Here is a 15,096-nt window from a genome sequence, read left to right as displayed (position 1 = left end):
CGCTTATATTATTGTATCTCGCGCATCAGATTAATGTATCCGTGCTTATATTATTGTATCCATTTGAGGGATTTCTGTAATTATAAACATTTAAGAGATATATTGTAATTTTGCCTTAAAAGTATGTGATTTCTGTAATTTGCCCAAAAAATAATTATTTAAAACTTACCCGCTAATTAAATAATCGTAGTTAAACGAGTAATTTAAATTCTCATTTAAATTTTACGGAAAGGGTCTTTTGTGAAAGAGAGATGACTAGTTCTCAATATGGCCTAACGGGTCATTACAAATTCAACTTGTAACTTTGTTATTTTCTACTTCTAACAATATACATGCATATAGATAGACAGATAAAATATGAAACAACCAATTAGGTATATACTCTATTGTAATAAGTAATTTTTAAAATAAAACGATGTGTTTATATCATTTAGAAGTATGTTTGAGTATACAAAAATAAATATTACATACAAAATATCCTATGTTTAAAGCAGTGAACCAATATCGGAAAATCTTAGTAGCTTAGTTGGTTGGTTATCTGAACTTCCACCTTAGCTTGTTGGAGAGAATTCGAGTCCAGACATTGTAATCCTCTCCCCCATTTTCCCTTTCCACCCTCAATTTTTGAGAAGAAAAAAAAAACTTGCTAAAGATAGTTTAGAGGAAATCACAAAATCTTGAACCAGATGAATTTAATTATTAATGTAAAGTCATACATTCAAGTCACACAAATCATAGAAGTTGAAGGATCAAACACATGCCTTTCCAAATATACGATAACCATGTCATTTAGATAAAAATAATACAAATTTTGTGCTTCATAATTTATTTATAATATAAAGATCATAAGGACTTCAAAAATCTAAAGAAAAGAGTATCATTATTAATATTAGAGTAGAATAAAACCACTTAAATCAAATAGATAAAGACTAACAAAGCTTTACATTGCAGAAATTTCTTGTTTTAGTAAGATATTTGATATAATTGGCATGAAAGAAGTTATGGACCGCTCCTTGTTTGCTGCTTCAACATCATCTGGTGACAATATCTTATTATTTTTAATCATCTCCATGTCGTTCCAAAATTTCTTGAAATAATGAGCCTTGATGATAACAATATCTCTTCATGTTTCATTTGTACTTTTTCATCTGCTAATCACACTTAACAGTAAATATCGTAGTACTAAACTATTGTATGCATATAAGAAAACCACATAATTATATGCATAAATTCAAGTATAATGATAACAATATATCATGTTTTTTTTTTTAAAGCAGTGAAATTCAACTAATTTAGGGGGTTATAAAAAAATATTGTAATTAAATTTACCTTTTTTTCAATCACTAGATAAAAAGAAATCCACCTCAATCACAACTATGTGATATAGCATGTGCATTAATTAATGAATAATGAAGGAATATTAATTTATTTAGCTTCTGTGGTTATCTTCATGCATTAGCGGGAAATGGAAGAGTTATTAAACTTAATAAATATAAATGTGATTGTCCTTTGGTATTCATACCATGAATGTGCAGTAACTTTTAAGAATCACTTATATAGTAAATATTGTCCTTTTGTATTCATACCATGAATGTGTAGTAGATTTTATGAATCACTTGTATAGTAAATTTACATGTGTGTACAATAATGTTAAGAAATTATTGGCGGACTTAAGGTAAAGTATATATTATAATTGATGTGTATGTATATTTTTGTCCATATATAATAATAGTATTTAAAGAAAATGAACGTATTTATTATAATTATTAATGTGTATTTACATTTTTGTCCATACTATTATGACTTTATAGGGACATTTTCTTAATCCAATTTTTAACTTGGAAGCTTCCCACTTATAATATAACTAGTTTTTGGACACGTGCACCGCACGTGTATTCCATGTGAATTTTTATGAATTTGTTAGAACAAAAAAAATCTATGAAAATGTACATGGAATGAGTAATTAAATAACAATTTGAGCCCACATAAAAAATACAAATTAAAGAAGTTTAATAGGGAGGAAATACAAAAACAAATAGATACGAAAAATATAATATACACATTCTTCTTAAGATTGTAATCACAGCAATATTGATGAAAAAAGAAATATAGAATCAATACAAAAAATTTCAAGTTCTTGTCGACTCCTTCTCCCTTATAGCCTTCTTCATCGAGTCAAACTAAAGCATGAATCAAATAATACACTAAAGATATAAACTCTTCACTACTCTAACTATAAAATGAAAATGATAACCTTGGGTAGGGATCACATGAACCAAAAAGAGATGGATTTATATAGATAAAAATGGAGGAATACCAAAATATATCATAAAACTTTAAATTTAATATTTGGATGTTATAAATATAAAAAGTAACAATTGAATGATTAGAAAATTGAAAATATTTAATTTAATACGGAAAACTAGCTAAATGTTTGAAAACAAAAAAAAAACATACGGTTTAGATAACTGAAGTTTTATGGTTGTTGGAAAATGGGATTGAGCCATTGAAGAGACATAACTCATAGTAATCGATAAATAAAAAATTAACTTTTGAGTTGGATTAATAATTAATAATTAATTAATATATATAATTTATAATATTTTTATAGAGTGTAGAGGTAAAATGATAATCCAACTTTACATTTTGGAGGTTCCCACTTTAGTAATTTATGATATGATATGATATATTAGTATAATATGTGATCACTTAATATATTGAGTTCATAGATGAGTAAGTATTTTGTAAAGTTTAAATGATCGCTCCTTAATATTTACACTTAGTTGAGTATAAATATATATATATATATAGCTATTATAGTCCTTTCATTCGGTCATTTCGCTTCGGCTATATTACATACCCGTGCATACAATGTACTAATGTTATTTGACCTGCATTTTTTTATGATGCAAATACAAGTGTTCAAGATAATCAACGGGCGCTTCATTGAGATCACTTTGCACTTCTCATATGAGGGTTTGGTGAGTCCTCCTTGCATTCCGGAGGGCCCCGTTTTTCATTTCATTATTTACTTTGAGGCGTCGAGGCCGGGTTTTGTCCTGACATCCATGTTGAACTTAGAGGCTTCTTAGATAGCTAGAGTTGAGTTGTTTTTCAGAATTTCTTTCTTTAAAGTGTTTTGTGAATATTATGTTTTGCTTAAATGAGTATTTGAGACAGTTGAGTTACATTTTTCTCTTTAAAGCATTTAATTTGCTTGAGTCAAATCTTCTGCTAAGTAGTCAGCCAGACCGAGGGTTCGCTTGAGAGCCAACAATGGCTCTCGAGTGTCGGCCACATCCAGGGTGTAGGCTCACGGCATGATAACAACACTTAAATATGTCAGTTATTCAATTTCCTAATTAGTATGCAAACCAAAATTATTGTTCTTCATTTAGAAATTCTGGCTATAAAAATTCTAGACAACGTTGCTACACTTCAAAAATATGGTTATAGGAACATCAATTGTATGGTTTATTGATTATAAATTTGTACCATGTACGTAATAAAATGTTGAACTTTATAAGTTTGTTGTATAAGAGGTATAAAGGTTACAATTTAAAGTGTGACCAATAACAAAGCAAAGGTCACACTTGAAAGTATAGTTTTATCAAATAAAAATGTTGCTAATAAGATGCTACAAAGTATGACCGTCATACTTCAACGGCCACGATAATCATGCGTAGATGGTATGACAATACTTCAAAAGCGTAATCTAAAGTCAAAGGTTACGCATCTTTAGGTCATTCCTGAAAAAGCATTACTGAGAGTCAAAAAGTGTAGCCTTTTATCAAAGGCCACACTTTTTACTTGTTTAATTTAGACCACACTTAACAGAGGTGGCTAAAAGCTTAAAATATTGTAGTGCTCCTTAATTTTTAAAAATTATTTACTATTTATTAGTTGTTTATTCTTTGTTAGTTTTATTAATTGTTCAATTGTTGTGTGTGTCTTTTAGTTAGCTAATTTTAAATCTTTGATGTGTCATTTAGCTATTTAAATATATTAATTGTGAGTTTTAAATATTATTAGTTTATTAATTATTGTTAGTTGTGTGAGGGTTTGAATTGATAATTTTACTAGATCCTTATGGTTCCCTATGTAGTGTACTATGCAGATTCTTGTACTAGCATTATTGGGGGGCACGGTTCTGAGCCAACCACATCTGTTTGGGGTGTTTCTATGATGTGTCTCTAGACTTTTGTACTCACATTCTATTAGATAACCCTTCATTAGGTGTCAGTCGCGGTTCATGAAAAACATATATATGATCAGTAAACTCTACTTATTATATTATAAAATCATTTTAAAAGTTACTTACTAAACATATAAAGTTTTCATCCAAAATTATATAATTCATTCATTGTACTTACAAATTATAACCAGGCTATTCTTTTTTGTAGAAAGGGAGTTATTAGTTTGTATAGATTTTCTAGTTAGTTCAGATTTACTAATATTAGTGGGGAGAAATCTTGCATTTGAATTCTCAAGACTAGTTTTTGGCTTGTCTTGAGAAAGTTAATTGAATGAAGCATTTAATAAAGTCTACAATTAATAAGGGAAAAATGTCTGAAATATATCCGAATTTTGGTCGAAATTGCTGTTACGATACCGAACTTTGGAAAGGACCTTTTAATCCCTGCACTATTAATAGTGTATTTTAAAGGTATATATGTGCCCACATGGATATCATAAATATTGCATAATTATAAATAGTAACTTGTCCACGTGGGCACATATATACCTTTAAAATACACTATTAAATATTGTAGGGGGTAAAAGGTCCCCCCATAAAGTTTGGTATCGTAACAACAATTTCGGCCAAAGTTAAAATATTTTTCAGACTCTTTTCCCCAATTAATAACATAGTTGGAGTACTGTCTTTGTTTTAGGCAAAGACATTCCTACTGTCCCTACCAAACTTATACACTTACTTACTTTCCTTAAATGTAAAATCTTGTGAAACTCTTCTGACTTTCTCCCTTCTTGTTTCTTACTCCTTCTCTCCACTTTTGATTGTCATGGTTTCTTTTTTTAGAATCAAACTATAATAACTTTGATTTATATTTTACAATATTTTTTTTTATCATATTGATATGTAAGAAATTGCAATTTACAATACTTTTCGTATAGGTTTTAAATATCTAAATTTTTTGTTTAAAATATCGAATTAATGTAATCTAATTTAACTTTGAAAATTAGTCAAATTGACTTTTGAAAAGCGCAATATCACAAATAAAAGCGGACAGAGGTAGTAATTATTAGATACGTGTGCATATATATAAAAAGTCATCATCACCTACTGCATACTTGAAAGTTACTCCTATGGGACTTCTACCAAATCCAACCAAAAAAAAATTCCACTCTCACTAAATTGAAATAATTATGAATTCAAAGATGTAACTGACAAAGGTGGGTCAGAATTATGGAAAATTATATTCAAATTTCAATAGAAATTAAAAATAAAAGTTAGGTAATTTTAGTTTTTTGGTTTACTTTAACCGCTTAGGATATAATTATCTAATACATATATACTAGTGAATGTAACATGTGCTCAATGAAATAATTATAGTACACACAAATTAATCCATACACAGTAGTACGTTGTTGTGTCTCAGGTGTCTCAGTCTCAAGCAAGAGAGATTTGGCTATATGAAACCGTACTATCTATGTTGCACCATTTAAATTCAATTCATTGCAATATTATATGAAATAAGAATTCAAATATAAAATGCACTAAAAGTTCTCTTATTTTTCTACATGCATACAAATATTTGGTATTACTAAAAGACTCCTATAGAATATCGAACCTAAAGCAAATGTACTTAAAACATAATAGCATCATCATCTACATAGATTTTGCTTTGGACACCGCCATATCATAAATAAAAGAGAAAAAGTATTGGAAGCAATCTTGAACTTGACACAAATTATTAGTTTTGTTCCTAAAGTACTATTGACAACCTTAAAAACACTCATGTGCTACTTGACTAATTAACTTAGATACACCCTTGATATGCCAACGTGACATAACAAATGATCTCAAACTCTTCTAAGAGCATGGAGTTCTGAATAAAAAGCTGAAAGAAATGTTAAAAACACCCCTAAACTTGGCGAGAATTTAGGCATGTATTTCACTCATGTGTTTCAAGATCGGGGTGTGTTTAAGTTCAATTAGTCAAGTTAAAGAGTGTTTTTAAGGCTGTTAATAGTTCAAGAATGAAACTAATAATTCACGCTGAGTTTAGGGGTATTTCCAATACTTTTCTTTAAATAATTTTTTTTAAAAACAATTACTAAGAAAGCAAACCTAATAGAGTTTAACACTACTAAAAGATCATTATTTTTTCATAGAAAGATTTTCAGTGGCTATTTTCATAGATATTTTGATTAAATTGGTGTGAAAAGAAAAAAAATAGTAATTGTTTCATATGAAAAATTTGAAAGAATAATTTATTTTCCATCATGTATTTTCTCAATGAGCTAATTGAATGAAAAATGTGCAAAAAATCATGTTCTATAGCATATATTGTTGGGTTAAACAAAAATTTTCTCATTGATTCACGATGGAGGAAACTTTTGTTTCTAGTAGTAGTGTATATATATGTGAGACTAACTTTAACAATTGCTTAGGATGATAACCCAATGATTTTGTTAGAAAAGTTTAAATAATATTTATGTTTGTTACTATGTCATTTGTCAAAGTGTCATCTTGTTTTCACAGGAGAAATGTTACAGTCAAGTTTGAGGCAGAAAAATATGAAGACTCACCAAATCTTTACTTCAAGATTCAGAAAGGCCAACAACAATATAAAAGACAGTCCCTATGAAGAAAAGGAGATATATAGAGACAACAAACTATATATATTTCATTTTTTCTTTGTACCAAATAACCAGTTGGTAAATAACAATTTATCCCCAGTTTTATTGGGATTATTAATCGAACATCTTTGAGGCCAATATTCTAAAGAAAAATAATGAGGACTTATTTGATCACTCTAGTTGGCCTTTTGTTTGTGTTATTTTCATATGCAGGTTAGATTCAATTAATTGTATTCATGTTACTTTATTTTTGTTGTATGTTGTAAAAATTAATTAGTATGTGGATGAATGTTGCAGCTGCTTATGATCCATTGGATCCCAATGGGAACATAACTATTAAATGGGATGTCATGTCTTGGACTCCTGATGGCTATGTTGTAAGTTTCCTTTCCTTAAAGAAATTAAATCCATTATCTGAAGCATTTTTGTGTCCAATACAACCAATCAAATTTAGATTCTGAATCTGTGTCTGCTCGCTCGTAGGCTGTGGTAACGATGAACAACTTCCAAATGTACCGACACATTATGAGCCCTGGGTGGACATTAGGCTGGACATGGGCTAAGAAAGAAGTGATATGGACTATGATTGGTGCTCAAGCTACAGAACAAGGTGATTGCTCCAAATTCAAAGGAAACATCCCGCATTGTTGCAAGAAAACTCCCACTGTTGTAGATATGCTCCCTGGAGTACCTTATAACCAACAATTTACCAATTGTTGTAAAGGTGTGTGTGTTAATATTAAGAACAAATTTATTCAAACTAGATTGGTCGACTCACAATTTGTCCTTTAATTTTGAAGGTGGAGTTTTGGCTTCTTGGGGCCAAGATCCTCAATCTTCTGTCTCTGCTTTTCAAGTTAGTGTTGGCCAAGCTGGTACCACAAACAAGACTGTAAAACTCCCCAAGAACTTCACTTTGCTTGGACCTGGACCAGGTTACACTTGTAGTCCTGCAAAGATTGTCCCGCCCACCAAATTCTTCACAGCTGATCTAAGAAGGAAAACTCAAGCACTCAGTAAGTTTTACTTCATCAAATACACTTGCTTCTTTCTTACTCCACGTGTGTGTTACAAGTGATCATTTTCTTGTAATCCTGTGCAGTGACATGGAATGTAACATGCACATACTCTCAGTTTGTAGCCCAAAAACACCCAAAATGTTGTGTCTCCCTCTCAACTTTCTACAATGAAACCATTACTTCTTGTCCTTCTTGTGCTTGCGGTTGTGAGAACAAACACAAATGCATCAAGTAAGTCCCTCGTGATTATTTTTACAGTCAGTTAAAGATTACTGATTCTCTCGTGACACAAACACAGGAGCGATTCCAAGCTACTCAGTATGGTGGGGGTAAACACTCCACGAAAAGACAATGCACCATTACTACAGTGCACACAACATATGTGCCCCGTTAGAATCCATTGGCATGTGAAACTCAACTACAAGGAATATTGGAGAGTCAAGATTACTCTTACCAACTTCAATTACAGGGTCAATTACACACAATGGACTCTTGTTGCTCAACATCCCAATCTTAACAATGTAACTCAAGTTTTTAGCTTTGATTACAAGCCTCTTGTTCCATATCAATCGATAAGTAAGTTCTTTGAAATATTGCATCAATATAAGAGCTAATTTCACTTGTGACTACCCACTATAACAGTGAAGTCACAAAACAATCTTAGTCATACTAGGTAAAGTTCAGTTACTTTAACGTGACAAATAAATAATCTTGTGACTTTACTATTATAGCTAGCTAGTGAAATTAATCTTATATGCAAAAAGTAGCATGGTGTGGAAAAGATGTTAACAAAACTTCTCGTACTGCAGATGACACAGGTATGTTCTACGGTATGAAGTTCTACAATGACTTACTTATGGAAGCAGGGCCAGCTGGAAATGTTCAATCAGAAGTGCTTCTCCAGAAAGATAAGGATACTTTTACCCTTAAACAAGGATGGGCATTTCCTCGAAAAGTATACTTCAATGGCGATGAATGCATGCTACCACCGCCAGATACTTATCCATACTTACCCAATTTTGCCCACCAGAATCTGGTTGCTTTTTCGACATTGTTTTGTTCTATATTTTTGATCTTACTTGTTCTGTTTTGATCATTTCTCTAGTTTGTGAACAAGTACAAATTTTGAAGCCAAGCAACCATTTCAGTTGTATCGGTAATACAGGTATTTGAAAAGTCTTTGATAGAAGAAAGTGTCATGAACTTGTATTACTGCAATCTAGAGTATTTGAGAATGCTGGTTCATGACAAGCAGTGCAACTATATTAAAAACTTTGTTCATATCAGTTCAATGGTCCCCGAATGCTAGAAACTGTTTATATCAAATACTTCATAAGACATTGCAAAATGTTGTATATAACAAAGAAAACACGAGAGAAATTGAAGAATGATTTATCTCAATTTGATGATTCAATACCTACGATTACATTTGGTATTTATACAAAATAGAAATAAGAGATAAAAGGAAGCAAATTATTCTACAGTAAATGTTAATCCTACCAAGCATTCTAGGTAATATTCTCTAGTTAATGCTATACAATATTCTGAGTTCACGTGAACCTAGTAGGTTTTGCCTAAACCATGTATTTGTATTAAGAAATTTACCAAATATCTTAAAATACTTAACTATGAATGCTATTATCATTGTATATTAACTCGAGGTTGTTATAGACTTGTAGGAAGCCATAAACTGCAAACCCTAAATTCCTTTGAGTTGCACCATATAGAACAAAAAAAAATGGTTTAAGAAGCATTCAACTCCATTTGAACAAGAATTTAAGAAACAAGAATTTGAAGCTCTATCTAATCTTAAATGGTTTTTATTTCAAACAGCTCTAGGAACACTATGAGCTTGAGAAAAATACAAAATAATATGATTTTAGCATTGTAAGGAAAACATGTGATACACTACTAATAGAGAGCATAAGACTTGTATGTGTTAGCAAAGAAGAATGTCATAGAGAACATAACTGTTACTACTAATTTAAGCAAAGAGACCTTCCACTGGGAAGCAGCATTCGGCATATGTGGATCTGCATCAGGAGGTGGCATGGCTGAAACATCGTTTGACAAATGTGGATATGCCTCAGAAGGTGGCATGATGCAGTTATCACCATTGAAATAAACTCTGCGAGGGAAAGCCCATCCCTTATCTAATGTTAAATTTGATGTATCTTTTCGGAGTAGAAGTTCGAACTGGACATTTCCTGAAGGACCAGGTTGCACAAGTAGATCATTGGAGGATTTAACTCCCCATAACATTGCAGTATCATCTGCGAAAAAGGTCAGGAGTTTAGTCATATATATGGAAACTAACTCAATAGAGTAATATTCCAACCAAAAGAATGGCAACAAGTCAAGATGTTTATTGGAAATTTAAGCACAAAATGCAAATAACGAGTTTAACAGATTCATAATTAAGTGAAATATTATTTCTTAGTGCTGTCTCATTGGTACAATGGATGCTACTGAAGCGAGGTGTAGTGCTCAGCCTATTTCACAGCTAGCTATAGGGCTTAAGTGCACCTTAAGCGACAAGTCAAGATGTTTATTGGAAATTTAAGCACAAAATGCAAATAACGAGTTTAACAGATTCATAATTAAGTGAAATATTATTTCTTAGTGCTGTCTCATTGGTACAATGCATGCTACTGAAGCGAGGTGTAGTGCTCAGCCTATTTCACAGCTAGCTATAGGGCTTAAGCAATCGTTTGATACATAACTCTGATTCTAGATTAAAGTACGGGGCAGCTGTGCAAATCTATCTAATGTCTAAGTAGTAACTGTTTTTTTAGGTAACACATTTTATAATTAGATAGAGAACTTACTTATCTGATCTCCATAAGGAGTTAATGACTTGTAATTGATGTTGAAAACCTGAGTGATGTTATCAAGGTTGGAATGTTGGACAATTAAGTTCCATTGTGAGTAATTCATATGGTAATTGAAGTTTGTTATAGTGATTTTAACCCTCCAATAATCCTTGTAGTTGAGCGTCACATGCCAATGAATCCCAACTGGACACATATGATCTGTGCACTGGACCAAAGGAGTAAAGTTGTTCTTTCCATGGTCCGAAACAATTGAAGCTAGGTGCGGCTTTTCTGCCCTACAAGAAAACAAAGGGGAAGTGTACCGATAGTAAATTACAAAAGAATTCGAACAATTAAGGTGTGACCTAAAAAAATTGAAGAATATATATACTAGGACATACGCCACACAACTTCCCGGTTTAGTGCCATTATTCTTGCAGCCACAAGAACATGTAGGACATGGTACAATTGTGTCATTGTATAACGACGATATGGAGACACAACATGTAGGCTTATTCTGAGCCATGAATTGTGAGTATGTGCATGTGACATTCCAAGTCACTGTCATTAACAACACAGAGTTTTAAAGTTAGCCTGTATGAAACTGCATCTTATAAATGAGAATGATATTAAAGTTCTAATTAACTTACTCATAGCCTGTGTCACTCTTCTCCCATCTGGAGTAAAAAATTTAGTTGGTTTAACAATTTTAGCAGGTCCACAAGTATATCCAGGTCCTGGTGCATTTAAGGTGAAGTTCTTAGGTATTCTAACTGTATTGTTGGTTGTTCCAGCAGAACCGACACTGAGTTGGAATGAACTAATGGAATTTGAAGGATCCTGGCCCCATGAGTTGACAACTCCTCCCTTGCAACAATTTGCAATCTGCTGGTTGTGAGGAGTTTCAGGCAACAAGTCGATAACTGTTGGATCCTTCTTACAGCAATGGGGAATATCTCCTTTGAATTTTGAGCAATTACCTTGCTCCGTAGTCTGACTTCCCAGCATGCTCCATATCACCTCATCCTTTTCCCATGTCCATTTCAAACTCCAGCCTGGTGGTTGGATATGCCTATACTGCTGGAAGTTGTTTATAGTCACCACAGCCTGTCCAAATAACCATAATGATTAATGACAAGTCCATTTGACGTTTTAGAAAAGTAGGAGTTACCTTGTTTTCCAAATGTACCTTATTGTGGTAGAGTGTTAATTAAGTGAGACGTTTAAAAAGGATATATAGCTTAGTGACTTAGTAGGTCATATACTACTCATATGACTAGGGGATGGCTATTTTAAATGTCTTTCATACGTGTGCAAAAACGTTTAAAGACAGATAATATGAAGATCGAGAGGTACGTAGTCCGAACTCCTAGTATGTATGGAAGAGCTAACGAACTTACGACATATCCATCTGGTGTCCAACTGATGACATCCCATTTTATTGTGATGTTCCCATTGGGATCAAATGCATCAAACGCATCTGGAATAAAAATGCAAGAGATGGTAATACAAACACACAAAGAAAAACTTAATACATGCATGTTGTGCATGGTGGATCATAATTATTACAAAGACAAATGGAAGAAAGTTTAATGATTTGGTAATATCTCATTTTAGCTACTAAAGTCTCACACACATTGGCTCTAATATATGTAATTTTCCCCTTCATGCACTTTCCCTCTGGAAAAAAGGGGAAAAATCAATCAGAAAAAACATTAAAGATCTACTTTTGAGCTTCAAATTTCTCTATATAGAAGGCCAAAGTTGTAGTCAATTGATTTTTCTTCCTTGATAAGAAATACATAATGTTTAAAATCATAGGCCAAACTCTCTGCTCTTGTTGTGTTTGGTATAACACAAGTCATTTCTCTAGAAAATGTTTTCCAATGTTTGGTTAGTTAAATAGAAACTATTTTTCTGAAAAACTAATAATAATGATAGCAAGCTAAGAGAGTTTTTAGATATATAGTACAGTCTTTTAGTACTAAAGATTATTAATAATGTATAAATGTTAGTAGAAGCAAGCAATATGAAATTAAAAGTTAAAATAATTATATATATGTAAGAGAAATGACATTCACACATAAAATTAAGGGAGTCATAATTTGATGGATTTTCCTTGAAAAAAATTTCATGCATGTAACCAAACACCAGAAAATCACTTATCCATTTTCTTGAAAAATGACACGAACTTGCATCCTTAGAGTTTGGAGTTAATATCTTAAAAGGTCACTCAACTTTGAAAATTTATCTAGTAAAATCATTAAATTTTATTTTGTATCAATAAAATCACTCAACATAGATTTTTGTATCAATAAAATCACTCAACATAGATTTTTGTATCAATAAAATCACTCAACATAGATTTTTGTATCAATAAAATCACTCAACATAGATTTTTGTATCAATAAAATCACTCAACATAGATTTTTGTATCAATAAAATCACTCAACATAGATTTTTGTATCAATAAAATCACTCAACATAGATTTTTGTATCAATAAAATCACTCAACATAGATTTTTGTATCAATAAAATCACTCAACATAGATTTTTGTATCAATAAAATCACTCAACATAGATTTTTGTATCAATAAAATCACTCAACATAGATTTTTGTATCAATAAAATCACTCAACATAGATTTTTGTATCAATAAAATCACTCAACATAGATTTTTGTATCAATAAAATCACTCAACATAGATTTTTGTATCAATAAAATCACTCAACATAGATTTTTGTATCAATAAAATCACTCAACATAGATTTTTGTATCAATAAAATCACTCAACATAGATTTTTGTATCAATAAAATCACTCAACATAGATTTTTGTATCAATAAAATCACTCAACATAGATTTTTGTATCAATAAAATCACTCAACATAGATTTTTGTATCAATAAAATCACTCAACATAGATTTTTGTATCAATAAAATCACTCAACATAGATTTTTGTATCAATAAAATCACTCAACATAGATTTTTGTATCAATAAAATCACTCAACATAGATTTTTGTATCAATAAAATCACTCAACATAGATTTTTGTATCAATAAAATCACTCAACATAGATTTTTGTATCAATAAAATCACTCAACATAGATTTTTGTATCAATAAAATCACTCAACATAGATTTTTGTATCAATAAAATCACTCAACTTAATTTATTATATCACCATTCATTTTCTCTCCTAGATCAAGTTTCCAGTCAATCACTATAACCATCACACAAAAACAAAATCATTGTTCGATTTGGAGAAGAAATTACAATTCAGACGAGTAATTGACAGAACAAAAATGGATGAACATTTTGTATATTTGAAAAGTTAAAATTAATATTCAGATTTAAAAAAAGTATATGAATTTTTTTGTTGTTGGATAATTCATAAATAAATCCAGATGTTACCCAAAAGCATCAATACTTCTGTTTGGGCATACTGAATTAAAATCGAAGAAAGTCTTGATGCTCAGAAAGATATTGTTACTATACTGAATTTAATATATACTCATTAATGCACTGTTCAAATTTCATATTTTCGACAGTTTTCTTTCCTCAACTTCTCAGCCATCAGAATTCAGATTGAATCTAATAGAAAAATAATTATTGTTGTTGCCCGCTAATCGCTATTGCTACCGTAAGGCAGAGGATTCTTGTTAATAGTTAATGCCATGATATAATTTTCACTAATTAAGTTTATCGGTAAGAAATTCTTAATAGTTTTATTTAATTTTATTTATTTATGAAATTCATATTTATATGGCATAAACATAATTTATAATGCTTTGTCATTTTTTTTTAATGATAAATTTGGTTAAGTGATTTTATTCATATAAAAATTTAAGTTGAGTGATTTTATTGATACAAAATAAAGTTCAATGACTCTATTAGATAAATTCTTTAAGTTGAATGACCTTTTGAGATATTAACTCTTAGAGTTTATATGCAATTATTTATCAAGAACCAATTGTTAGACTCTGATTTAAAAAAAGAATTGAATTAAAGTTTGTGTTCAAACCTGTTGAGTAATAGCAAAAGAAGAGTAATAGTAGTACAGAAGTGGCATTCAACTTTGAAGGAGATCTGAAGAACTTCATTATTCCTGCTGAATTAACTTCCAGAGTCAAACTCAATAGGCTATTGAAGCAAGAGACAAATTAATTAAAGTTTATAATGGTGGTGAATGGCAAGTGATTAATTCCATTCTCACATGCCATGTTACTATTTGACTTCAAATTCTGTATATTAAGGGTATATAATTTTTTTATAGCCATAATGTAAACATGCCCCCTTCAACTTGGCCCCATCTGACATATATGCCTTCTAATTTTGAATGTGTGCAATTAGACATTTAAATTTGTATAAAATTAAATAATTAGACACATGTATCCTTTTAAATTTAAATATTTTTTTATTGGATGAATGTATGATACAATT

At 30.8% G+C, this 15,096-nt stretch overlaps 2 protein-coding genes across 2 annotated transcripts; one reads left to right on the top strand and one right to left on the bottom strand.

The window, feature by feature from the left end:
* The first annotated feature begins 6,865 nt into the window (after positions 1-6,865).
* Positions 6,866-9,201, top strand: LOC102598920 (COBRA-like protein 4). The gene is made up of 7 exons (XM_006363196.2): positions 6,866-7,035; positions 7,120-7,199; positions 7,306-7,546; positions 7,623-7,838; positions 7,925-8,072; positions 8,140-8,417; positions 8,651-9,201. The coding sequence occupies exons 1-7, from the start codon at positions 6,978-6,980 to the stop codon at positions 8,932-8,934; spliced, it is 1,305 nt and encodes a 434-aa protein (XP_006363258.1). The 5' UTR covers positions 6,866-6,977; the 3' UTR covers positions 8,935-9,201.
* Positions 9,202-9,729: 528 nt separating this feature from the next.
* Positions 9,730-14,849, bottom strand: LOC102599890 (COBRA-like protein 1). The gene is made up of 6 exons (XM_006363198.2): positions 14,678-14,849; positions 12,055-12,134; positions 11,305-11,761; positions 11,056-11,215; positions 10,670-10,950; positions 9,730-10,114 (listed from the first exon to the last, which is right to left on the bottom strand). Exons 1-6 carry the CDS (start codon positions 14,754-14,756, stop codon positions 9,753-9,755), a joined length of 1,419 nt encoding a protein of 472 aa, XP_006363260.2. The 5' UTR covers positions 14,757-14,849; the 3' UTR covers positions 9,730-9,752.
* Positions 14,850-15,096: the final 247 nt, after the last annotated feature.

This window comes from Solanum tuberosum, unplaced genomic scaffold (genome assembly GCF_000226075.1).
Source record: "Solanum tuberosum cultivar DM 1-3 516 R44 unplaced genomic scaffold, SolTub_3.0 scf00427, whole genome shotgun sequence".
Taxonomy (NCBI): domain Eukaryota; kingdom Viridiplantae; phylum Streptophyta; class Magnoliopsida; order Solanales; family Solanaceae; genus Solanum; species Solanum tuberosum.
The sequence above is the reverse complement of the archived record's forward strand: the minus strand, read 5'-3'. Positions and strand labels throughout refer to the sequence as shown.